General features: G+C 40.9%; 1 protein-coding gene across 1 annotated transcript in view; it reads left to right on the top strand.

The window, feature by feature from the left end:
- Positions 1-13,561: 13,561 nt before the first annotated feature.
- Positions 13,562-27,943, top strand: part of CLVS2 (clavesin 2) — a 30,766-nt gene continuing 16,384 nt past the window's right edge. The window contains exon 1 of the mRNA XM_072141663.1: positions 13,562-14,716. Within this exon, the coding sequence (XP_071997764.1) occupies positions 14,328-14,716 (389 nt within the window). The 5' untranslated portion in view covers positions 13,562-14,327. The remainder of the gene's footprint in view (positions 14,717-27,943) is intronic.

The raw sequence follows: 27,943 nt of genomic DNA, 5'->3' as shown, positions 1-27,943 counted from the left end.
GGATAACAGGAACGCCACAGGATAACAGGATCGCCACAGGATAACAGGACCGCCACAGGATACCAGGACTGCCACAGGATACCAGGACCGCCACAGGGTAACAGGACCACTATAGGATACCACGGAACAAGGGAACACAGGAAACCAGGAACAAGGGAACACCACGGAACACGGGAACACGGAGGTGTCTGGAAACGCCCAGGAAGGCTTTCTCCTCAGAAGAATGAGCTGAAGATCCGGCAGGGGATGCTGGGAGAAGCCAGACTATATAGCCGAGCCAGGAATGCCAGCACCAATAAGGAGGACGCTGGCCCTTTAAATTCTTGATTAGTCGCGCGCGCCCTGGCAGCGAGAGCGCGGCCAGGAAGGATGGAGGCGCTCGGACCACATGCCGGGACCCGATTGGAGCCAGGAGCCTGGAGAGGTGAGTAAAGAGGAGGGGGAGCAGGGCCGGAGAGCGGAGCACGGGTGCACCCGCGATCCGCAACATGGATCGCGGGGACACCCGTGACAAGAACCAGACCCGGGTCTGTGTGGCACAGCAGGACACGGGTGCCCCCACGATCCGAGACATGGATCGCGGGGTCACCCGTGACATGCTCCTTTCCTTAATCCTAAATCCCACTTTGGACACTGCACACACTTGGGAACAATGCACACTCACTTTTCTGAATGCTCTTAAAAAGGTTATTTGCCACAATAATCTGCTGTGTTCACTGCAACTAGATCTGGCTGCAAACCCTATATTTGCTATTGTGATGCCCCCTGAAACTGATGTTCGTTTACCAGAAATTATAAATACCACTGTGCAGCAATAAATACAATCCCAGAAACCAAATACTGCATTCCAAGCTGACAATAATAGTGCAGACCCCAGAGCAGATAAAAGTAGTACTGGAGACCACATAGCAGGCTTAAAATACTGTAGACCCCCAGAGCAGACACATACTGGAGACCACATAGCAGATAATGATACTAGAGACCCCAGAGCAGATATAAATACTGGAGAACCCATAACAGACTAACAATACCGGAGACCCTTGAAGCAGACAAATGCTGATACTGAAGACCCCAAGGGCAGACAATAATACTGGAGACTCTATAGAGAGCAATAATTGAGACATTGTAGCATGAAAAAAATATTAATGAAGTAACAAATATTAGAGAAAACATAGAAGGCAATCTTGGTTGCTCTCCTCTGCACCCGTTCCAGTTCTACTATGTCCTTTTTATACACTGGTGCCCAAAACTGTACACAATATTCCATGTGTGGTCTGAGCAGGGATTTGTATAGAGGCAAAACTATGTCTTCATCATGAGAATCTATTCCTCTCTTGATACATCCCATGATTTAATTAGCTTTAGCAGCAGCCACCTGGCTCTGGTCACTAAAATTAAGGTAACCATCCACCAATACCCCCAAATCCTTTTCAGCTCCCTGTTTTCAGTCAGTTTCATGTGATTGACTGTTTAGAACATAATTATACTTCTTGTTTCCATGGCCCAAGTGCATAACTTTACATTTATCTACATTAAACATCATCAACCATTTCTCTGCCCTCTCAAGTTTCCACGAATCCCTCTGTAATGCTAAACTATAGACCTCAGTATTTATTACTTTACACAGCTTAGTATCATCTGCAAATATTGAAATTTGACTGTGTAAACCCACTACTAGGTCATTAATAAAAAATATTATAAAGAAGTGGCCCCAACACTGCCCCCTGTGGAACTCCACTGGTAACGCCAACCCAATCTGAGAATGTGCCATCAATGATGACCCTCTGTTTTCTATCACTAAGCCAATTACTTACCTAAATACACAGATTTTCCTTTAGTCCCAGCAGTCTCATTTTATGTGGCAACCATTTATACGGCACAGTGTCAAATGCCTTTGAAAAGCCCAGATATACAACATCCACAGTGTCCCCCAGATCCAGTCTGGAACTTACTTCCTTGTAGAAACTATTCAGATTAGTCTGACAGGACTGGGGGATTTTACTAAGTAAAGACAGTCGAGAAGGTGACATTCAGTAGATTGGCCCTTTCCTCATCTCCTTTCACCATGACCCCCATATTATTCCTAAGAGGGCCCACACTTTTAAGTTTCTTATCATTTATATACTTGAAAAATAATTTGGGATCAGTTTTACTCTCCCTGGCAATATTTCTCTCAGTCTCTATTTTTGTGGCCTTTGTCTGCTTTTTAAAGGATTTATATTTATTTCTATAATCCTGGTCCTCCATGAACCAAAATCCCTCCTTCCTACTCCAACTTTTGAGCCACTTATTTACCTCCTGCTGCCTTTCTGGTATGGCATTGAGTACAGGTAGTATTTTGGAGAATAACGAAGGAATAATGAACCAGCTCCCCTTTATCTTAATTATAGGGACATGTGTTTGGATAGGCACAAATTCCAATAAAGAAGTCACGGTCCAGCCAAACATTTCCAACTTCACATTTCCTTATTCAATACTTCACCATTGAGAGTTCCTAGACACAGGTAGTGTCTACGCTTTTCGAGCTGAGCCCCCGCTCTTAATCATGACAATATGTTTGTCATGATTAAGAGCAGGGGCTCAGCTCAAAACGCGTAGGCGCTACCTATGTCTAGTAACTCTCAATGGTGAAGTATTGAATAAAGAAATGTGAAGTTGAAAATGTTTGCTTGCACCGTGACCTCTTTATTGCAAGTATTTCGGAGAAAACTACCTTTGAGGTCCTTGCCTTGAGCTTATGGCCTAAATCCCTGAAATCATTTTTAAGGACCATCCACCTACCATTTACTGCAACAAGATCTGGCTGCAAACCACCAAACAAACCCCACTATTAATTAGGCAGCACCTTTGCTATACTGTCTAGATGAGCAAGGTGAATGCCTCAGACTTAACCAGCACTATACCTCCCACACAATATACAGATTATGCAAGTAAAATACTTCAGATATACTTGGTTGCAATAAAAACCACACAAATGAATATCACAAAAAAAATGTAAATGCACTTATCTATTTGTTGCTGGATCCAAAAAAGTGCTCTGTCACAATCTCAGGGGATAAACAGTAGACTCCCTGGACCACCGCGGGAGATAACAACCTTAGCCACACCCGGTAGCGGAGTCTAAGTGATCTCCTGGTGTTTGCCAGAGCCCGCCGCAAAGCGGGATGGTTTTGCTGCGGCAGGAGTCACCAGGGCAACTAGGCCCGCGATGGCAGCCAAGGTAGGGACACGGGGACCACGGATGGCAGGCAGGACCACGGATGGCAGGCAGGACCACGGATGGCTGGCAGGACCAGGGATGGCTGGCAGGACCTCGGATGGCTGGCTGGACCTCGGATGGCTGGCAGGACCTCGGATGGCTGCTGGATTACCGGAGCGCCACAAGATAACAGGACTGCCACAGGATAATAGGACCGCCAAAGGATAACAGGACCGCCACAGGATAACAGGAACGCCACAGGATAACAGGATCGCCACAGGATAACAGGACCGCCACAGGATACCAGGACTGCCACAGGATACCAGGACCGCCACAGGGTAACAGGACCACTATAGGATACCACGGAACAAGGGAACACAGGAAACCAGGAACAAGGGAACACCACGGAACACGGGAACACGGAGGTGTCTGGAAACGCCCAGGAAGGCTTTCTCCTCAGAAGAATGAGCTGAAGATCCGGCAGGGGATGCTGGGAGAAGCCAGACTATATAGCCGAGCCAGGAATGCCAGCACCAATAAGGAGGACGCTGGCCCTTTAAATTCTTGATTAGTCGCGCGCGCCCTGGCAGCGAGAGCGCGGCCAGGAAGGATGGAGGCGCTCGGACCACATGCCGGGACCCGATTGGAGCCAGGAGCCTGGAGAGGTGAGTAAAGAGGAGGGGGAGCAGGGCCGGAGAGCGGAGCACGGGTGCACCCGCGATCCGCAACATGGATCGCGGGGACACCCGTGACAAGAACCAGACCCGGGTCTGTGTGGCACAGCAGGACACGGGTGCCCCCACGATCCGAGACATGGATCGCGGGGTCACCCGTGACATGCTCCTTTCCTTAATCCTAAATCCCACTTTGGACACTGCACACACTTGGGAACAATGCACACTCACTTTTCTGAATGCTCTTAAAAAGGTTATTTGCCACAATAATCTGCTGTGTTCACTGCAACTAGATCTGGCTGCAAACCCTATATTTGCTATTGTGATGCCCCCTGAAACTGATGTTCGTTTACCAGAAATTATAAATACCACTGTGCAGCAATAAATACAATCCCAGAAACCAAATACTGCATTCCAAGCTGACAATAATAGTGCAGACCCCAGAGCAGATAAAAGTAGTACTGGAGACCACATAGCAGGCTTAAAATACTGTAGACCCCCAGAGCAGACACATACTGGAGACCACATAGCAGATAATGATACTAGAGACCCCAGAGCAGATATAAATACTGGAGAACCCATAACAGACTAACAATACCGGAGACCCTTGAAGCAGACAAATGCTGATACTGAAGACCCCAAGGGCAGACAATAATACTGGAGACTCTATAGAGAGCAATACTTGAGACATTGTAGCATGAAAAAAATATTAATGAAGTAACAAATATTAGAGAAAACATAGAAGGCAATACTAGAGACCCCTAGAGCATGAAACTAATAATACTGGAGACCCCAGAGTGGATTAAAAAAACAAAATTCTCTCTTTCAGCTTACTGCAGCTTCTTTTCTCCTCCAGGTGCCTCTATGCTCTGTGTCCCTCGCTAGTTGTATGTGGTGGAATCAGGACTCGAGAAGATGGGTACTCTCCTCTGGGCGATCTACTCTGGATCCTGACCTCGATGCATACAACTAGCGACAGGAGTAAGCACACAGAGCATAGCGGCAGGAGAGGACCTGGGAGTAGTAAGGACTTCTCAGCTGCACTCAGTGCTACCTGGCCTCCTCCAGCAAAGAATGCTTTATTCAGTTATGTTACATCAGTTATGGAAGTGTTCACTAAACTCTGTCAGCAGGATGCAGACCGCAACCTATAGCTTGACAGGCTGCACATGGCCTGTTAGCATGGCTTGTCTGCCGCTGATCCCCCTTTTAGTTGAGATGGATGTATGCTGCACTTTATGTACATGCTCAGGAGTAGATTATAGAAATAAAGCACTGGAAAGGAATGTCCGCATTTATCTCAAGCACTGCTAAAGTGACCCGGAAAACAGTACTGTGGAGTTGGAGTCGGTGATTATTTTGGAGGAGCTAGAGTTGGAGTCAGAGTTGAAGTTCAGAAAATTGAGGAGCTGGAGTCAGAGTTGGAGTGGGAAGTTTGGCTTACCGACTCCACATTCCTGCTTACAGGTCACAAATACATATACTCACCTTCCATAATGAAAGCACATTTCTTGGGTGGAGAATGGAGGACATCTGGGAATGAGACGCAGGCTCATTACTACAGGGTGAGCTCCGCCCTCCTTTCTTCCTCTGCAGAAGGAAGCTCTCTGTGTATGCCCATTCTCTTCCTCTGGAAGCATTCAAATACCCTAGCGAATCTACAAACGTAGAAAAAAGTACAAATCATCAAACTTTCTCTGAAACACAAATAAAAAACCAAACACACATAAACATGTTAGGTATTGGCACTTTCCAAATAGACAAATCAAAATATTAAAAAGTTTATTTCCGGCAGTGAACCCTGTAACTGAAAATAGCACCCAAATGAACAAATTGCTACTTTTTTTTGTCATTTCCCAACACACATACATTTAAATAAAAATAAAAAGTATGAAAGGTTATTGGCGTCAAACCAGGACAAAGCAAAGATACTTTTTTTTCTCTACAACAGGTTTCATTTTTTAAAAAAATATATTGAAACCTCATGAAAGTTGATGTGCCCGAAAATAAAGTAGATGTGACATTTGGAGCAAAAAGTGAAAACTGTAAAAACAAAGACCACAAGAAAATGACACAAATGTATTTTTTGTCAATTTCACTGCCTTTGGAATGTTTTCTAGCTTCTGAGTGCCTGATATTGGACATAAAATACCGCCACTAGAAAGTATTATTTGTTATGCAGAAAATAAGCCCTCTTACAACTTCATGCATGGAAAAATAAAAATGTTAAAGATTTTTGAAGGTGGTGGCACAGCAAGGGTTAAACAATCATTAATGGCCTACGCCACTCCTTTAAAGGAAATCTACCATCAAAATCAAGCGTGATAAACCAGGGCACTTACTCATAGATCCAGGCCCTTTGACTGGTGATCTTCTTATATTTAAGGCCTCCGTCTTTCTAAAATAAACGTAAAATTCTGCTAATGAGCTATAGGGGCTACCCTAACCCCTCTGTGACCTGGCCTTGCAGGCTGTTACACTGTCTCAAATTACCCCCACTTCATCAGCACTTGTGCAGTGAGCGCTTCCTCTACAGCAGAGGGTGAAACAGTGTAACAGCCTGTAAAGCATAATTTTAAAAGTTGATTTTAGATGGAATAAGGCCGTGGGTAGAAAATATAAGAAGCTATAAGAAAATGACCACAGTCACCGTGTGTGGATCTATGTTTTTTCAGTAATACAAATAAACAAAGCATTTTGCACTTTATTGTATCAATAAACAAGATTTACAAGACAGCAGTTCTGTGGTTATTGATGAGACATCTGTATCCACAAAGCAGTAAAGAGCAAAGTAGTTCACATCATTTCATTTTCTGAGTCTTCTTGGATGTATACATGATAAAGCTTACTGTTTTGGATGCTGTTAGAATATCCGACTGTTTCCTTACAGAAGAGGGATCAGCAGAAACAGTTACTATGGAAACTGGAGTTTTTCCTATTAAATAGCATACAATGTGCACTTGGCAACAACAGACGTTGATATTTAAAGACATCAAGCTTTTGTAACCAAGTGTTATTAATGATCTGCTCTCATTACACTTCATCTGTAGTAGCCAATGGGCCTGGACCCACAAGGTCAGAAAATAACTCTCTCTAAATGGGTTTTCTGGTTGCCAGGGCGATTTTGATACCAATGTGCTGGGAAACTGCAGCCCATAGTTTGGGGCATTTCCTCATCGTACAAGGAATTTGGTGCATTTAGTAAATAATTCCATTTTCCATGATATAACAATTCTTAACAATAAAAAATGGCAAAACATGAGACAGAAACTTTTTCCTTAATGACGTACATTGCAAAGTTTATTATTCATTTCTGAAATGATAATAATAATGAATAATACTGCATTTAAGGTTAGTTATGACTTAGTTGTAAGTTCTATTTAAGATAGATTTTTATATGCTGTCTATAATATGCACAAACAACGGGTCAGCTTTAGAATAGGTCTGGGACATTTAAGAGAACAAGGAATTAGATTAATGGGAAGGTTTTTTTAAGCATTTGTGACATATTGCTTTAGATGCCTGGAAACAGGAAAATAACATTTTAACAATGATACTACATAAAAAAAAACATTTAAAGACTAATAACATACAGTGGTTAGTACATAAGAAGCAATAGTAATACTGAAAAATGTAACCTAGGAAGAGATAATAATCAACTAAACATAATAATACCAAAGAATTATACAATGTAACAATCATAAAAAATAGCAAATAAATTAAGGTGATGAGCCAATACATTTAAGCCTGGATAGTTGTTCTTCATCATTTTACATAATACTTTTGTCTAGAAACCTTGTTCTACAGTTGATGTTCACTCAACTATTGAGAGCCCATAAGTATCATAGACGCTAAGAATAAAAAGCACAAGAAAACACTTCCTACCTGGCTACCTACTTGTTATTATCTCGGTGATAGCAGGATGCAGGAGATGGCCTTTGATGCCTTGTTCATAGCGCCCACAACATCTCAGTTAGTTTTGTGAAAGGGGTACATATTTGACTTACCTTCACCAACCCCAAGCACCCCAAAACAAGGTGGCATCTTACTGAAAAATAAATAAAAAAAAATAGATTAAAAAAATTACACAAAGGCCCACATTTATTATGCCCCTTCACCTGCACATTCTTTTGCACATTCTTTTCAGTGCAAACTGCTTGCACATGTATTTATAAAGTGAGTGGGACACATTTGTGCACTATACCCAACGCAACACAAATTTCTGCACTGAAAGAATGTGCACCAAAATTCATGCCTCTGCCGCACCGTTTGCACTGTTTTTGATAAATGTGGGCCATTGAGTATTTCCAGGTTCATTACAACCTACCTTATATGTGTACCATGTCATTTTGTCCTTAAGGTTAAACCTTGGCAATCAGTCGACACAAAAGGGAGAATGGAGAGGGCTCATCCCATACCACAAAGAATGACACTTCTTTTCAAAACATGAAAAAGATACAGGTGTTACACCATATTTGAAATTTATTTCCAGCATCTCAGTACAGAATTTTAAATTGTGCCACTAGAAAATACAATTTTCAATCTTCAAATTTTTATTGAAAATATTTTCATTTTTGAATAATATAGATGCAGATCTTGTGAGATGTAGAAAGTACAATTTGACCTGCAGATAAGAAGCCCAAATATATATAATATTTATATGGAAACATCTAAAAGATATGACTTGTGGAAGGAGGGGAGTGAAACACTGAAAAAGCACCCCCCACAAAAAAAACAAAACAAAATAACATTGGAAGTATTTTTTCTGTAAATAAGGGTTAATAAAAGTTTGTCAATAACTTCTATAAACCTCAAATTGGCCGCCATCAGTATACACCATTGTGTCTCTTTATGGACCACTGTCCTAGGTGTGTCAAGTGTGTTATCTTTCATGTACTCTGTCACGTATACCCCTGATGAAGGACCCCCCCCCCTCCTTGGTGGGTTTGGAAACGCGTTGGAAAGACTTTTGTAGGCAGTCATAGGGTTGTCTCAGTTTATAGGGACTTCACAGTACTGTCCTTGTTAGGACGGGCGTTTTTTTCTGGGGAACATGGAAAGAATAGCTACAGGGAGATCTTAGATGCAGTGCTTCCATCTACTCTTAGTCTGGGACTTCCTATGGCAGCTACACCCTGTCTACCAGCCTACCTGCTACTCTATATGGGTGAGATCATTTCTTTTTTCATTTATATTACTGTTGATGTGATTCTCCATATTGTATACTGTGCATTGCTATTTTCTCCATCTATGTGCTCTTCTGAGAAGGAGTGTGGTCCTGCTTTCTAAAAAAAATTATAGCTATTATGTATTAAAAGTTAAGTTTTATAGTGCTTTCTGTTCACCCTTCCTGTTTAAAACACTATTTCATATTGGTATATGACGTTTGTTAAGACACTTGTCTTCTGTTTAAGCCAATCGAGTATCTTGTTAGGAGAGTAAAAATTCAAAATGTCTCTCAGTTTAATAGCTTCCTCCTGTGATCTCCTCCTCTCATATGGCGAGTCAACTTTTCTATAGCTATAACCGAGAGACGAAAACAATCCCCATTATGTCCCCAATCGCATCTCTCTTGCTTGGATCGGAGATGTGGTGTCTGATCCTCACTTTGAGAGGACACGTAGTACATCTTATGTATTGTATGTTACATGCAGTGCATGTGATCATGTAGATCATCCCTGTTGCTCTCTGCTTTTTTAATAGGCTTCCTCCTGACTTCCCTATGAAACTAGGATTTTCTGTTTTAATCATAATAAATAATCATTCATTGGGGCTTATTTACTAAGGGTTTGCGGATCGCATTTCTGTTTTCTGACATTTTCGGGGAATGCGCCGCTGGGACAGGTATTTAGAAGGGGATTTTGGTGCTGCAGCACCGGCTTTACACAAATAGGTGGGAGGGGGGGGGGCCTTGGACGATCCGACTGATTAGTTCTAAGCACGGGATTTAACTTTATAATTGTGTCGCAAGACATGCACTTACATACACCGGGAGGAAGATGGTGAACTTTGGCAGACCAGATCGGGGGAGTAACACATTCAGGAAATCGGGCGCACAATCTTACTGAATCATGGCACAGTGCATTGTCGGCAGACAATGCTCTTTCGGGAACTCCGAGGGACCGGGTAAGTAAATGTGCCCCATTTTGTTCTGCCATGTGATTAGGCAAAGAGTCTAAAGGAAATCTGTAGAATGTTTTAAATTTAGAGATTAAGAGACTTAAAGGAAACCTACCAGCGCCGAAGCAGCTTCAGCTATAAACCACGATAGAGCGGTTAATAACACTAACGAAAGTAAGCACAGGGTGAGCTGGTGCACGGTATTTACACCTTACCCCTACCATTTGAACTGGTAGGTTTCCTTTAAGGAATCTCTAATAATCAAGTCCTTTCTGATGCTCTGAGGTGATGCTGACCGATTAATCTAAAGCAATTAGTAATATGTCACAAATGCTTAAAACTTCACTGGAAAAAACCTTCCCATTAATCTTATTCCTTATTCTCTCAAATGACCCAGACAAATTGTAAATCTGACCCATATGCATATTTTAGAGAGCGTATAAAATCTAGCATTAATCATGTTGTACTGTTAAAGGGATTGTCTGGGTATAAAGAAAAAACTATAACTTGTAAGAAGACAGGAAGGAACTTATGCTTACCTTCGTAGGTGCTCCCGTTGTTCAGCCACGTCTCCTGTTAGTGCCGTGCCTCTGTTTGTTTTTTTATGGTGTAGTTCAGGGTACTTCTTCTACAGCTAGAAAATTTTAATAGTATTTATCCTGTACAACAACAAAAAAAATCATTCTTTATTTATGAGGCTATTTATTTATAAGGTTATACATATAAATACTATAGGTCTTAACACAGAAAATAACGCTCACAAAGCTACTTTCACAAATTTTCTAAGGTTTTTTGTTAGAGAAGGGGATGTAGGCCCTAGACTCACCCACAACCCCTGTCACATAAGTAACAAGCCTTGCAAACACTAATAGCTAGGGACTTCTGGTTGACAATCCCTATACTGAGTGCACAAGAAAGGGTAACTAACAGAGAGGGGCAGACAAACAAACAATGAACAGAACCAGGTCAAAACAAAAATGGCACCAAAGGGACAGAATCATATAACTAGAGAGAGGTTGAATAAATGTAGCTAAGGTCAAATATACATCATAGCAATAGCAAGGGAAATGGACATCAAATGTCTCAAGACTTGTGGAACCATCAATGAGAAATGGAACTAGGCAGATATACTATATAAAGGTTGTTCCTGCAGCAGACTGGAAAGGCTGTCCATTACTCTAGTAGCCCTTGCTGTACAGGGATGAGCTGCAGTGAGCTGGGTATGGCTTAATCAATCTAAACACAGCAGAAATCTTAGCCACAGACTTTGGCACGGATGTTACATTATGGTTCCTAGAAGGTGATGGTGTAGAATGGTGGTGTTTTTTTTTCCCCAGTAGCAAAGCCTCTTCTTGTTTCCCTCATGTATCCGCACTGAGGGCACCTAGCTGAGCAATGCAGATCACTGGAACTTGGCCAGCGGAAGGGGAAGGAGGAGGAGGTCATTTTGGACTTTGGATTCTTCTCTTAAGACACCAGAACTGTGTTCATGGTTCAAGATATATAACCATTTCAAATTGGATACTATCTAAATGTCTAACAACATGCTATCTATACAGGGACATTTATAGCTGTATAGCAGTCTTGAAGGGGTTAAGGTTGTAAGTTATGGAAGTAAGGGGTTAAACTAAATAAAACATGGTAAAATTATTATGCATTGTTTTACAAGCACAAAAAGTCAAAAGTCTCCCACAAAAACATGTATGTATGGCTGCAAGCTTGCGGCTGTACATACTTCCACCATAGACAGCAATGGCTGCATGGAGCGATACAGTGGCGCACACGTGAGGCCCCGTACTGCTCCCTACACAGGGAAAAGATAGTACATGTGTGCACAGCCCGTAGGCCATGCATTTCTATGGAGAGGAGAGGGGTCACCCCTCCTCTCCATTACATCGGACGTTCAGCATACATTCGTGCAAATCCACCATTATACAGATTGGGCAGATGTGTAAACACTGTCTAAAGACATGGATACAAGTATGTATTCGCTACGGTGAAGTTGCTGGCAGCTGACTCACATTGACTCACAGTTACAGCATACTGGGTAAGATTTACATAGCAAATAAGGAGCTCCTATGGCTGTCATGTCTTTCTGCCATGGCTGGAATTGATTAATAATATCCACTGTGGACATGTCCTATGTCCCATGTTTCTGAGCTCATTAAATAAAAATAGTGGGAAATATAAAGAAGAGAGGGGTCTCCTTTTTGCTAAATATGGGTTTGGTTAAAAAAACTGTATCAAAATCTGCACCTTAAGCTCAATGCAGATCCTCAGCTTTAGGTTGCATGCATATAGCTGTTGTTTTTGGACTGTCCCAACAGCTAGCATATGTCCCCATTTATTTCTATGGGCTAACACACATGGCCATAGTTTCTACAAGCTGTGTAAGAGTGTCAGGCTCCAGGAGTAGGAGTATAAGTGGCACCCGGTTTTCACCAGAGCCCGCTGCAAAGCGGGTTGGACTTGCTGCGGCATGGTACCACCAGCTCAACTCTCCTTACATGAAATAGAAATGACCTCATATTCTTCACAAAATACCAATACTGAAATCTTTTTAAATAACATTTTTTTTGCTTTCTCTTAATCTTTCTGCTGAAGAATAAAGATTGTCAATGTACCTATAGATTGACACTTGGCTGTTACCAGTGTGTGTATTTGCGTGCGTTGGGGGCTGCTTACTGATGAAACTTCAACACATTTTTTGTAAGATTTAAATCTGAATCTATTCAGTCCAAACCTATTTGGCTTTCATTGTCCTGGAAATGGATATATAACCACCTCTAGTCCTCTAAAACACTTTTTGTAATGAAAATATCCTCAATAATTTTATTAATTTATAATAAATCTGTTTTCATTTTTCATTTTTCACTAAAACAATAATAATGGAAGGCTTACAGACATGGTACAGAAAGACAATAAAGGACACAATAAAAATTCAATAGACATTTTAATGGATCTGTTAGACCTTTGCTGTTATTGTATATTAAGGATTTGTCAAAAGGGTATTAGAAAATATTCAGATTTGATTCACTACCTGAAAATCCTTACTTCCCTATGAAATCTATGAATCAACTACTAAGTTTCATTCTGGGCACACATTCTTTGACTAAAAGAATTATTTCACCCTTTTATCAATACTTTTAGACATTTTCAGAAGTTATAATAGAGGAACAATACAAGGAGAAGCTGAATAAAGCTGTTGCATAACTGCTATTTCTTGGGAAGTACAAATATTATCTAACATGGAGAGCTGAAAGGGTCTACAATTCATGAAGCTTTAAGAGTTAACATACAACCGAAGAGCATTTTCTGCAATGTGTATCTAACAAGGATACAGTGTATAGGAAATACACTTAAATATTTATACTCCAGTGAATGATAGCAGCCAGTGCTGTAGCCTTATGGTGGGCTTATGCAGGGAGGGGTTTGACTACAAAGGGAGAGACAGCAGGTGCAGAGTTACATGGAGATGGCTAACAAAGCCTGTGAGTGGCATGTTGGGGGGAGATAAAAGCAGGGAGGATGCTGCAGACTGCTGAGTCCCAGCTACTAGCTGCATAGTACTGGCTGGGCCAAGGCTGACGTCACACTCCCTCTAGCAGCAGCAGCAGGACCACAAGTGATGAATGCACAGAACAGACGGGCAGGCTCTCATCTCATCGCCATCCAGGCTATGGGGGCAGGCATCATATGATCCAGGAGGAAGTGGAGCCCCTGGACCAGCCCTTCCCCACATCCTTATTGCCTGCAATGAGCCACATGTAGAGGAGCCTCCTCCTGCCCGGTGATGCTGCTGCTTGTCTCAGGTACTGCAGGCTGCCGCATCCTTCATGAGCTGACATCTATTTCTACAGGATGGGATTTATATAACCACTCAACCCCCTGCTGCATGGCTACCAAGGATACCAAGGCTTCTGCCCAGTGAAATCACAGGGCTACTGCATGCTCGGATTCAAGGAGATTTCATCAAGGAAAGGAGATTCAGTTCTACTGGGATAGATCCACTTAATTATGGCCAAAAAGCTGATAAGTCGTGCTACTGAATAATTGTGCCCCCCATTTGCCGCCTGGGGGCGCTCTCCTCATCTCATCAATTGTTATCCTTGAGCCTGGCAGATAAAGCAACAAGGGCTTCTATTTCTTTATTCTTAATGGTGTGAAAACCGAGGGATTCAGTGATTCTACACAGCTGTGAAGGAGATCTTTAATCTGGATTAGCTTGGGCTTCATTCATTTCTACAAGATCTGTGCCCTGTATTTTTTGCTGGGCACAACTTGGAATTAGGGCCTCTGAGGAACAGAAGGAGAACTGTGCTTGCCCAGTCAATATGACTCACTTACAGGCTGGCCTGTCTCCTGAGACCCTGGAGAAAGCTCGCTTGGAGCTGAATGAGAACCCAGATACCTTGCATCAGGATATCCAGGAGGTAAGAGACATGGTTATTACGCGACCAGATATTGGTTTCCTCAGGACAGATGACGCCTTCATCTTGAGGTTCTTGAGGGCAAGGAAATTTAACCACTTTGAGGCTTTTCGCTTGTTGGCCCAATATTTTGAGTACAGACAACAAAACCTGGATATGTTCAAGAACTTCAAGGCCACTGATCCAGGTATAAAGCAAGGGCTCAAGGATGGATTCCCAGGAGTACTGTCTAATCTTGACCATTTTGGGAGGAAGATACTGGTATTATTTGCTGCTAACTGGGACCAGAGCAGGTAAATGTTCCATGTGAAAAATGTTCATGTAAACCACAATATGAAATAATTTGCTGGTGCATAGATCAGATGAATTAATATGCTGCATATGTTCTTTCTTGTCTTTGCTAACACCTTGCAGTATTTATAGATTTCATATGAATATCTTACCAGTTGAGCAGAATGTGGGACCCTCAAAACTTTCAGTATATCAAAAATAAAAATGGTAAATCCATAAGCTGATGGGCATAAAGAGGTCTAGAAAATAAAATGCTTCTATTAGAACAGAAAAACTATTTGGGATATGCACATTGAATGGTTTGAATAGGCTCACATCTTCATCTTGTCATTGGTCTTGCATCTCATTAACGTGCAGTACAGATCTTTGTTTCGCTGTAACCAATAGATATTGATTTTTCTTGACTTTACATGTGGATCAGTTTATTCTTTATCTTTCCAGGGTTTTCCATTTTAATACAATTGGTTTTATTTCAACTCACAATGGTGATAGCCTTTCATTTATTGTAGTGCATGTGTGACACCATTACATTTATACATCATTTGTGTATTTTGGAAAAATATTGGCTAAACTACTAGTGTATATACTGCAAAAGTGGACACATTTTTTTCAGCATCAGGTGTTGCAGGGGTTGTTTTTGTTTTCCAGAATATTCTGTTAAAGTCGATGTTGATGGTATAAATAATAGGGCATATTTATCAAACTGATGTAATTGGTGTGAAAAAACTTTGCACAATATTTATTGAGGGTTTTAGGTAGCTTTTAGAGCTACAATAGGGGAATGGCCCATGGTGTGAAAGTTTTTGGCCTAAACTATTGATGACAAAAAGAAAGTGTAAAGTAAGACTAGACAGTCAAAGTACATCAAATTCATCATTCAGCATTAGAGTGCCATAATATGGACCCATCAGGGGCGTAACTTGAGGGGGTGCAGAGGTTGCGATCGCACCTGGGCCCAAGAGGTTTAGGGGGCGCTTATGGTGTCACTTTTCCATATGAGAAAACTATTACTATAAACCATACATTATAGTCGGGGGCCTGGCATAGACTTTGCACTGGGGCCCATCAGCCTCTAGTTACGCCATTGGGACCCATGATCTGTTGTTTGTCATTGGCGTGTGAGGTCAGCACAAACACTTGTGACAGTAGAAAAGCAGGAATAAAATTTTGTGACTGGGCCAGTTGGCTCATGCATAGAGCCACAAAAACCACTGCACCCACAAAAATACATGAGGCTGTGTGCTAGCCGCTAAAACAAGCGCTAGCGCACAATTCTAAAACACATACATGTGGTGGGAGCCTTGAACATTTTGATTAAAGTAGTCTAACTTGTCTTTGCCTAACTTTTAGAAAGGGTACCATTTACCTGCATCTGTTAGAGCGCAGAGGGATTGAGCAGAGTATTAATTAATGGACAGGTTATACTGACTCTCTTCTCACAAAAATATGCATTAATTTGCTTTGCTTACATGATGCCCACAGACAACACAAAAAATTTGAATGGTTACCTTTAAGGCTATTCAACAGGTTAATTCCTTTAATACAAAATGAAGAATATATTTCACTCAGAGAAAATGGATATAATAAATCTTTATGAGTCTGGATTTACTGCTACGACCATAGTATCTTATCCTAAAGGATGGCAGAACCTTAAATGAGTTAGCAGGTTGTGCCCTATTGGTAAGTTTCAGAATGCATAGACCCTGGCAATGTTGAGGGTCACTGTCTTTAAAGGAAACCTACCACTTGTAGTGGCAGGTTTCCGATGGCAATACCGGGCACCAGCTCAGGGTGAGCTGGTGCCGGAGCTTATTTTAGTTAGTGTTTTAAACCGCGGTATCGCGGTTTAAAACACTTTTTAAACTTTATAGCCGGCGCAGGCAGGTACGCGCGGCTACATAGGAAGTGAATGAGAGCCGCGTGCACGGTAAGCGCCGAGCGCGTACCTCCCTGCGCCGGCTATAACGTTTAAAAAGTGTTTTAAACCGCGATACCGCGGTTTAAAACACTAACTAAAATAAGCTCCGGCACCAGCTCACCCTGAGCTGGTGCCCGGTATTTCCATCGGAAACCTGCCACTACAAGTGGTAGGTTTCCTTTAAGTAGGGAATAGAGCATAATGTATGGCATTGAAAGCAATCCTACATATACAATGCAGAAAAAATCTGCAGTGGTAAAGCTTTTCTGCTGCAGATTTTGCATCAGATGCCCAATGGCAGAGGCAAAATCGCACCAAAATACACATCAGAAACGAGCAAATTTCAGCCTTTTCTGATGCTTGTGGAATAGCTGTGGAATTACTAATTCTGTTTAACATGTTGAAAAACAATTGCTATTTTAGTTGCTTCCACCTGTCCTAAACTGAAGCCAATATAATCTCAGAATTTACTAGCCTTTAGGCCACCTCAAATATAAATTGAGGTTAACATATTTCAATGAAATGCTGAAAATAATGTTGCCATACCCATTTAAACTTTTGAAGGGGGATTATCATGTTTCATATGTATGACATATTCACAGGATAAATAGGCCGTCCGCTTACCACTTTGATTTGGCAAAGCCAAATGTAAAGTTTGCCATGTTCAACATATAGACTCCCAAACTCATGGTCAGCTTTGCTGCGGGAAAGGGGTCCATAGACCTATATCTGTCATGTATTAATCCTTATTAAATATAATGTATATTTTTGGCCAGTGAGAGATTGGTAGTTATTGTAGGCTTTGCTATCAATTCACTGTTTCAGTGGTAAACTAATTTAGGGAAGCATACCTGACCTCCATAAACACATGAAAACATTTTAGCTAAGGCAGTAGAAGTTTGTAGATGTCAGGATCTTTTTCTTGGATGCTGAATTACTTTTTGGAATTGCCCCCATGCCATTGTAGCAATTTTATCATGATAGCTTCGTACAGGAATATTTAAACGGTTCAGGAGTCAGGACTTTTCCACATGGAAACATTAGACATTATACATAAAGTCAAGTGGGTAAATCTATGAAAATTATGTAAAAAAAAGTTTTACTGAAAGGTTTGAAACAAATACGGCAGAAAAACAGAGGCATGACAAATTCTGCAATAGATAACTGACATCCCCATTCTTCCTGGCAGTCAGGAATAAAGCTTCTTATATATTGTTCACTAACCAGGTTGACATCTTCCGTATGTGTGGTAGTCTCATGGTGAGAGGGTGGTGACACTGACAATTATAACCCCAACCTCCGACAGAACACATTCCAGAAACTTACAGATACAAATTGTACCGCTTGATCAAAAACAACAGCTCAAGGTACCCCATGCAATTTAAGCATATTGACAACAAACAAATTCCTTGGCAAATTCCTTTTCATTAGGCAGATTAAGGATCTTGATGTCTTTGTCCCCTGAATGAATATCACGTTTGTCAGACACCATATTCTCAGCCAGAAAGCAAATAGACCAAACGGGTTCTGGAAATACCTAAGCACCTCTTCAGGTGCAGATTCTTCTTCTTTAGAGGTCTGGTTGGACAGGCCTGGATAAAATGACCAGAGTTCCAACAGTAAAAGCACAGGGCATTCATCTTACAGAGATCTCTGTGTTTATGAGCTGACTTAGCTCCCACTTCATCTTGCAAGGGTTTGTACACTTCTATTTGCATTACTCAACTTCTTCCTTAACAGGAGTGGAAGGTGCAGTGGTAGAAGACACAGGTGAATGGGGAGAAGTGCAATGCAAGCATTCCCACTTGCATTACTTAATCCACCTATCCATCTTAAAATCCCCAAACATAGCTTCTTCCAGTGTACTAAGACCCGGCAGCTTATAATAAAATCTTGGACATTATCAGACAGATTTCGCCTGAAATGAACACGATCATTGCAGCCTGAGAGAATACATCACTTCCTAAACCCTTTACAATAGTCTCATGCTGGATGCTAGCCCTGACATAAATATATCAACTGATTTGCTGCATAGGCAGGTCCTCATACAGCAGACCCAAAGCCTAGAAAAAGAAATCTAAAGAATACAACTCAGGAGCTTCTGGAGCAGAGGAAAATGGCAATTTCCCTAAATTCCCCACACAAAAGAAAAATAATCATACTCAATCGTTAAGCATTGTTCTCTGAGGACTGGGGTCTTAAATGAAATATAACTTGCAGCTTTCTCTGAAGGACAAAAAAAACCTTCTATCTCCACAGAGAAAAAATCTGGTAACTTAACATTGGTTTCTAACCCAGACTGGCATGAAATAAAAAGTGGAGCTGTTCTTGTTGGTATGCACATTCAGCCAGGTTTTGTACCATCGGGACCAGACTCCTGGAGTAGGTAGCAGCTGGTTAATTTATCACAACAAAGGGGTGCAAGCCCTAAACTCACCCATAGCCATCACTGGTTCCTGTCTCGGATAAACTGAGGTCAAATCAAAGATAGCAACGAGCACAGAAGTGCGTGACAAGAAAATGGTAAAGTAAACGTTGCAGAGGTTGGTTACACAAAATATCAAGCCATAGAAATTGCAGGGAAATGGACAGCAAATATCAGAGCACTGAATTAACCAGACACCTGTAATCGGCGCTTAATAATGTCTGATCACTTGATTATTCAGAAACAATGTAATCTACATTGATCAACATACGAAGGATACACCATAATAATAATAATAATAATTCTTTATTTATATAGCGCACACAGATTACGCAGCGCTGCACAAGCATGTCAAATTGGTCCCTGTCCCCAAGGGGCTCACAATCTAAACAACCTAACAGTATGTTTTGAAGTGTGGGAGGAAACCGGAGTACCCGGAGGAAACCCACGCAAACACGGAGAGAACATACAAACTCTTTGCAGATGTTGACCTGGGTGGGATTCGAACCCAGGACCCCAGTGCTGCAAGGCAGATGTGCTACTCACTCAGCCACCGTGCCGCCCTTACCATACCACTATAACATTGATTAATGGAATAATCAAATTATATCAAAATAAAACTTGAACATGATCATGATAATTAGAGAACAGCAATGACTGTAGCACAAAGATTAGCACCATAGTCAGTATGAAGTGCACAGGCCTTAGCTCTGAATGACTTCAGCACATCTACAGCCATAGGACATAATTAGCTCTCACACTGCTCTGGTGTTATTCCGGTTTCTTGGCCATAACTTTTTCACAAAGTATTTTTCAAAGGTTTTCTATTGGGTTTAGATCAGGACTCTGTGGTGGCCATGTCATTGTTTTAATGTTTTCTGCTTAAAGGAACTGTCAGTGTCAGTGTAACGTGTGATTATCTATGGGGCAGGATGACTTTCAACAACCCCTTTTTCCATACTTCTAACTACTGACATATAGTGTACTTGTTCACCTATATTTCTATTATTGAAGATCAGCATCGGGACTGCTGCGTTTAACTAATATATAAATGACTTGCACATTTTTATGGCGTTTATGACCTGTATATGGTGTTTATTTTTTCAAGCTTCATAATAAAACATCAAAAACACCTAAAAAAACTTAAAGGGGTTGTACCTACTTTGAATGTTACTTCCTATTCTCAGGATTGTGGGAGTTTGACTGCTATGACCCCCACCATCATGAGAACAGTTCACATGAACAGAGGTCCCATTCTCACTAATTGAATAAAGCAGCATGTCTAGCATGAGTACCGTAACTCACTCCATTCCATATTACAGCATTGCCAGAAATTTATTATCACAGTGCTCAACTATCTCCACCACTCTGATTTACACCTAAAACTGAACAATGTAAAAAAACACTGCTTAGCATAGTTAGAATATCAATAAATCCTGTAAGGCACACTGTCGAATTTGCCAGCTACATGCGTTCCTGGTTCAATATGCCAAATATTGCCTTAGTTTTTGCTAACTAGTAGCATTGAGATAACAACAAAGGGGCAGATTTATAATGTGTCTTTCATTTAGACAGTTTAGAGTTAGACTAGACAGTTTTATTCTGCACCAGATTTATAAAAGTGTCTAATGCTGGATGATAAATCTGTCCTAGTATAAGACTGTCTAGTGATACTCTGCACCTCCTATTACTTGGCTTACTTTACGGCAATTAGGACAAAATTCTGTCGGGTTAGCAGTATTTCTGGTGCACGGATCCTTTTTTCTTAGCGCTAGACCACACCCCCTCTTCACAGGCCACGCCATCTTTGTAGAGATAAAAACTGTCTAAAACCCTTTATAAATGTGGTGCAGACAGTTTTTTAGTGTAAACTATGACAGATTTCTGTTGTGGACAGATTAATAGATTTCCCCCATAGTGTCTAAAAAGCTCTGTTCACATTATGTGAATGCCCTTTGTAGTATGTTTAGTAAAAACCTTCATTTCAAACACTACTGTGATCTTGACAGAAACCAGACAAAATCGGGTGGTTTGTGATGCTTTTTTAAGCTGCAATTTTGCTGAAGAAAGGGGAAGAACTCAATACTTTCATTGCTACGTATGAAATCTGCATCAGGATCTGAGTCTGCAGTGGATCATAAAGGCATTTCCCCTGTAGATTTTTTCATACTAGACTTAAAAGTATCTCGAAATGTTGGTAAATGTGACTCAAAGCATTAAAGTTTTTACAAATCGCACTAGAATATTTTTTTTAAACAGTTTGGTAATTATTTTACCTGTCATTCTGTAAAAATGTATGCAATGCTGTTATGGTACAGAATTAGGCTGCATTCACACACATGTATTGGGGACGTATATACGGCCGATATACGTCTCCCATACACTTCTATGGGCTCACGGCAACTTACGGGAGCAGTACGGTGCAGCACGTAGTCCTTAAGGGGTTAAAACAGTGAAACTGGAGATTAGGAATCTAGGTTAGTAAGTAAAGTGAAGCTGACTTGAGCTGTCAAAACTCAGTCAAAGTAGATGTGGCATCATGATGCAGACCAGTAAGATAACCACAAGACCTAAAGAAGCCTGAAATGATTCTACACTTATAATTGAAGACAGTATGATTTATATCAAGTTGCATTGCATTGTAATCTGTTCTGGAAATAGGGTACTTTCTTTCATGAGAAAACCCTGTATAATAGAAAACATTGCAAGCCATTTGTATTATCAAAAGAGCAGTGTAAGGCACATTGACATTTCAGATGGGAGCAGTCATATTATTTAAAAAAAAACCCCAGCATACTGTATGTACTCGTTTTTCAGCACAAAAAATGTGCTTTATACTACTGGGGGCTGGCTGGCTATATACTACTGGGGGCTGGCTATATACTACAGGGGGCTGGATGGCTAGATACTACAATAATACTTGTATATAATAAATCATTTAACGTGCTAAAATCATTCACAACAAGAAAATTGCTGCTCTTAAAGATGTTCAAAGGAAATGAAAGCAATTTGATAGCAGTCCCTTCTCTTGTGCTTCCTTTATATTGTAAAAAAAACTTTATTTTTGCTGGTTTCTCAAGCATCCCGCCCACAGATTTTGGTTCTTGAGGAAATAATTTGCTTGCCATAGAAATGATTAGCAACTCCCATCCCCAAATATAATGCAGAGGGTTTTTAAAGGGGCACTATTGGAAAATCCCTTTAATGCCACCCTCATATTTTTCTTTCTGCACACTGACCTTGTCTATAGACTTTTACTGGCTGACAGATGCAACTGAATGTAAAAGTCCTGGAGAGCGACATATATGACCAGCGGAGGGCATTATAGCCTATGGGAAACATAATAGCCTAATGGATCATATAGCCCAGTGATGGCTAACCTATGGCACGGGTGCCAGAGGTGGCACTCAGAGCCCTTTCTGTGGGCACTCAGGCCATCACCAGAGAGGACTCTAGGTATCTTCCTGCAGTCTCAGTCAGCCCAGGACTTGCTGTGCACAGAGCTTTTAAAGTGACAGCTGTACCTGGGACTATTTTCTGCTTTATTGGTGTCCTCAGAGTGCTGGTATCAATGAAAACTGTGACAGAGAAGGGAGTATAAATCATTTTAAATCATCATAAATTTCTGTGTTGGCACTTTGCGATAAATAAGTGGGTAGTTTGGGCACTCAGTCTCTAAAAGGTTTGCCATCACTGATATAGCCTAATGGATCATTCCTAATTCCTAATCATTCCTAATGATGTAACTGTGCATATATGGAAATGTCAAAAATTGTGATCCTGCACTAATTAGCCTCTGGATGACAGTTCTGACTCCACACAATGGGGCACACTTACTTACAAGTTCACCCGAGTTTACTAAAAGTGCATTGTCCATCTATAATGCTGTGTGCGGCAATTCACTATGATTGTGCGCCAGAAATCATGAATGAGTCACTTCCCTGCTCAGGTCCGACACAGTTCACCATCTTTTTTGTGGTGCCCCTTTAACATAGGGCATGCAATACAATTTGAAAGCTAAATATGGTGCTTGGTCCGTCCAACAACATGCCCCTTAGTCTGTGTTGCATGGAAGCCAGCGCAGCTGCGCCACAAAAGGGTCGCGTGCGACACAATCCCAGTGCAAACACTTCTTAAATACCCGTGCAAGCTGTTTTAGACATGAAGCACGTGCACAGTCTGACAAAAGTGCCCCTTAGTAAATGAGCCCCATTGCGTGATAACCAAATCAGAGAACTCCATCTCAGTTCTTATTGACTTGAATGAGAGCTAATGTGCATATTGTGTATGTGTGTGTATGCACAATAAATGATTAAGCATTAAACATAATCATATTTCTTGTCCTGTATCTCCGTAAAAAGTAGGTTTTAGTACTGTAACTATACAGTAAGTTTGGTTCTTTTATAGTGTTTATAATGTTATATCAGTTCTTTTATATCTATATCAATATCTAAGTGGCAAGCTTGGTTTAATAATGTAGTTAGCTTGTTCCTAGTGAATTTATGTAGTTAGCATAATATAATATATCTTTGCAGTAGATTCTGTTGTCTTATCTCTGCAGAAGCTTTATTTCAGTTGCAATATATATGCAGTTAGTGTCAGAAAATAGTAAAAATTTAAACTGGTGGGTCCACAATTTTTAGTTAGCCCAACCCTCATTGTAACTAAAATCTGCCCATGTGGATATTTCTCTTAATACTTGTTTGAAGAATAGATATACAGTATATAATAAAACATTGCCTGCTCTATGGCTTAATGATGACACAACTGACCTTCACTGCCCAGATGATAACCTAAATTGAGATCTTAGTTTACAATAATGACGTCAACAGGAACAACAACAATGCTCTGGGAGCCAAATTAACAGAAAACAAACAAATCTTAATACCAGAAACTAGACAAGGAACAGACTCCGACAAGGTAGCGGAATAAAAACAGAGCACAGGGCTCTACAATCAACCGCTGCCTTTTGTAGAACTAAGACAATTGCTGAGACAGGGAAAAGATACAGAGGATTTAAAGGGTTTCCTTCACTGAAAAACTGCCAGGGGTTAGCACACAAATAAAATGTATTTACCTTGCTCCAGCTCCGGATTGCAGTATCACAACAGGTAATTCAGGCAAAGTTAATAAATGTACTGTAATGCCTTACTAATAAAATATATTATGGAAGCGGAATCTAGTCATTGACTGCTCTTGTAATCCAAAAGCCAAAATGCAATTCTCCTTTGAAGCTATTTTTTTAGAATATTGCAGTCTTTAGGCTCCTTCCACACTTGCGAGTGTGATGCGCTGAACTCGAATCACACTCGTACCGAGTGCTGATGGATCTCCCGGCCCGAATGCTGCAAACTGGAACTGAACTGAGCATGTCAGTTCAGTTCATGTTTGCAGTGTTTGGGGCGGGCGATCCAGGCAGCACTGGCTGCGAGTGTGATTCAAGTTCAGCGCATCACACTCGCAAGTGTGGAAGAGGCCTTACTCTCCTGCCTTGAGCAGTGTTTCTGAAAACCCAAATCCACAGATTACCTAGAGAATATTTCACTTTATGATACAGCTCTGTAAGGAGATAAGACTATCCAAAGACTGTCCGTAAAGAGTTAAGTCGTTAGAAACTGTCAATTTGCATAGCAGAGGAAAAGCTGATTTTTACAGACTGCTAAAAATAGAAAAGAAAGAAAACAGAAGGAAGAAATCTAACCTTAACTTAATGAATCCATAAATAGACATTGGGGCACATTTACTAAAAACAGTGCAAACTGATTCTCACTGATTCTGGCTTTGATGGAATCATTTTTGAGGCTCCAGTGTTTCCATACAATCAATGTCAAAATTGTTAGCTCTTAACTACTTCAGTCCAGGATGTCTGTAACATAGTAACAGGATGATTTCCTTACCCAGTATGCTAAACCCCTTGTCGACCAATGACACAAATACATGTCCAGGTCTGCTAGTACTTTGTGCTGTTGGACATGTATTTATGTCCTACACTGTTGTCACCGATGACAACTGTCAATGGTGATAGCAGTGTATGAGACCAGCTGTACGCGACAGCTTGGATTGCGATAGCCGTGATTTCAGCTGTTTAACCCAGTAGGGTTATAGGATATGTCCCTGGCATAATGGCTCCCCCTCATTGGTTTTGGGTCACTGATTGTCTCTATAGCAGCCCTTTTTTACATATAAAAAACAATATAAAAAAACATATCATGTATCGTTATGTTACCACCGAGTATATAGAGCTGGCTATCGTGCAATGCTGTGAGGAGTGGAGAAGGGAGAAGCAGCAATAAAATGCATCTCCTTTGTCCCTAGGCTCTTGACCCGGTCCTGCTCCCGCAACTGCCGTTGGAGCAGTAAAAAACTGCAGCAATGTCTAAAAACGTTCCTGCAGACTCTGGACCTGGGTCAGCTGCATCCCTATAAGTATGAATAGGCCTCTAAAATAATTGAGTCTTAAATTTTAAAATCTTTTATCATCTTAAATTTGCACTGATTTATACAACAGTACTTGTAAAGACCAGGCAGGAATTTTAGCATATACTGCATCATCCAGCAAGATCTTGAATGTCCTGTCTCTATATAGTATTCAACTCCAGAAATTCAATCATTTCTTGAGTTGAGTTGCTCCTGTCAATGAATGTGTGCAGCATGCAGTAATGTGTGGATCATAAAAGTACTCCTCATAGTGAATAGTGCCGTAATACATGGTTCATAAAATTACTCTTGGTATTACATAGCATGCAGTAAGACATGGATCATGTACTCCATTATGAAGGTCCCATGAAAGGTTAATATGATACCGTTAAGGACAGAGATAAATGCTTTTGTTGCAATATCCAAAGGTTTTAAGATACTGACAAAGCTTGTCATACTGCTTGTTGTTTTCCCAGACCTGCAGCAACCCCTGAGCTTAAGTGATGAGTTCAGCTCTAGCTAGAACTTTTCATTGAAGTTATTTTCATTAGTAAAATAGATTTGGCCCATGAATAATGGTTATCCTTCATTGAGATTTTATCCAATCTACACTAAAAATAATCAATAAAAGAAGACTGAAAACACACATTTTCAGGGAAACCATAATAAATGATGCACTTGGTGTCTGTAAGCTCCCATCTGTAAACATTTAGAAAGAAAAATGGGCCCTCAACGTCATATGGAAACTTCCCCACTAGTGTGGTCTCAAATTTTTCTATTATGAGCTCCACAACCTGTTGGTACTGAGAGGGGATGGCCAGCCCATAAAAGTAGTGGGAATTATGTATTGTAGGACAGGCACCGCCATAGCATTTTTCTAGCTGTCCGGAATGGTATCTTTATGAAAGGAACTGTCCCATTCAGAAACAGGGGCGTGTGGGTTAGATGGGTCAAAATTTCAGCTTGAACGCTTCCCTGGGCTGGTGTGGAGAGGTTTTGTGGTGGCTTTTTAGGGAAACAGGTGGCCTTGTCACTTGGGAGGCAGTGGTTGAGGCTCAGAAAACTGAAACAACAGAGTGAGCCACAGGTTTTTCTGTGTTTTTATCTTGGTTTGTCATCCACTGCAGGTCATGTTTAATTTGCTAGGGCCTGGTCATACATGTGCTGCTCAGGGACTGGTGCCACATTTTGTCTTCTGCGGCACAACGGGGAGATCCGGTGGGTCAGCCTTTGTGTGCTTATCCCTGGGCATAGTGGTTGTTAGCAGGCTACATCATGGCTATGGCCTGCCTTTCCAACTTTGCAACTTTGTGTATCTTCTGCTGGGCTACCTTGCGCTTTGTGACCACCACCTCTTCCTCCAAACTATAATTTCCATTGAGCCTTGTTAGGTCTAGGACCCCGTCCTCACCCCTTAGTTGTTCTTCCACCTTGTCAGCCTCTCCTCACATTGCAGATAGACGGCACTTTGATTTAATTATCATAATGTTAGATGTTGTGCGATGGTCCACTGTCCACATCCTCATCCTCCAACACAAGTTGTTGGGAATCTGGAACTGGGGTAGGGGCAGGTGTATGGCCCATGGAATCCCAGCTAGCAGATTTATCATAAAGGATTACTGACTGCTCCTTGACCTGTGGCTGAGACGTTCCTTGCTGTTTTGAATGGGGGTGAGATGGCCTTTGCACAAAAGAGGGGGAGTGGGTTGAAGACAATCTGATGGAACACTTTGCAATGTAATTGACCAATACTTTTTACTACATCTTTTTACAAACAGAGTACTTGGCACTGCCTTTAAAGGACCAATTATTTAAAATGTGCCCCTCACTATTATTCTAGCTGCCTCCTTTCCACAAGCTGTGCTGGTCAGGACCACACATAACAACGTATTATTATATATTTTAATTTTTTAGTTTATTTATTTTGTATGTTATGATATTATTTTAAGTACTCTCTGTAGCCTATTGTGGACAGGGCTGCTGCCCTATTATTCCCACAAATGTTGAGCCCTCTGGCCCTTACTAGCCCATTTTATGGGCATATTTGGAAGTTAAGATATTTGAACTGAATTTTCACAAAATTTAGAAGAACCCATTAAACCTGAATTTCAACCAAACAGCTCATATCTAATCCTGATTCAATGTGAAAACAATTTCTTATATTGTATCCTGTCTTGAAGGCAATGAGGTGGACAAATAATGTATCTGTAAAAAAAATATAAAAGATATGTAGATATGCAGTTAAACTAATGATCTTTTATTTTTCAAATTAATAAATGGCCTCCCATTATTGTAGTTGAGAGGTTCTAGTGAGTCAAAGCGCAGAAAGTAGACAAGTGTGTACTATATGGAGTGCCTGAATACAGTGTCACCTATCACAATCCAAAACCGCAAGTCCCAAAATGGGACTAAACTGTAATTTAACTTTTAAATAATAAATCCTTTATAAATACAAGTATAACACAATGC

This window comes from Engystomops pustulosus, chromosome 3 (assembly GCF_040894005.1).
Source record: "Engystomops pustulosus chromosome 3, aEngPut4.maternal, whole genome shotgun sequence".
In the NCBI taxonomy this organism is placed as follows: domain Eukaryota; kingdom Metazoa; phylum Chordata; class Amphibia; order Anura; family Leptodactylidae; genus Engystomops; species Engystomops pustulosus.
This window is presented reverse-complemented; position numbering and strand designations above follow the sequence as displayed.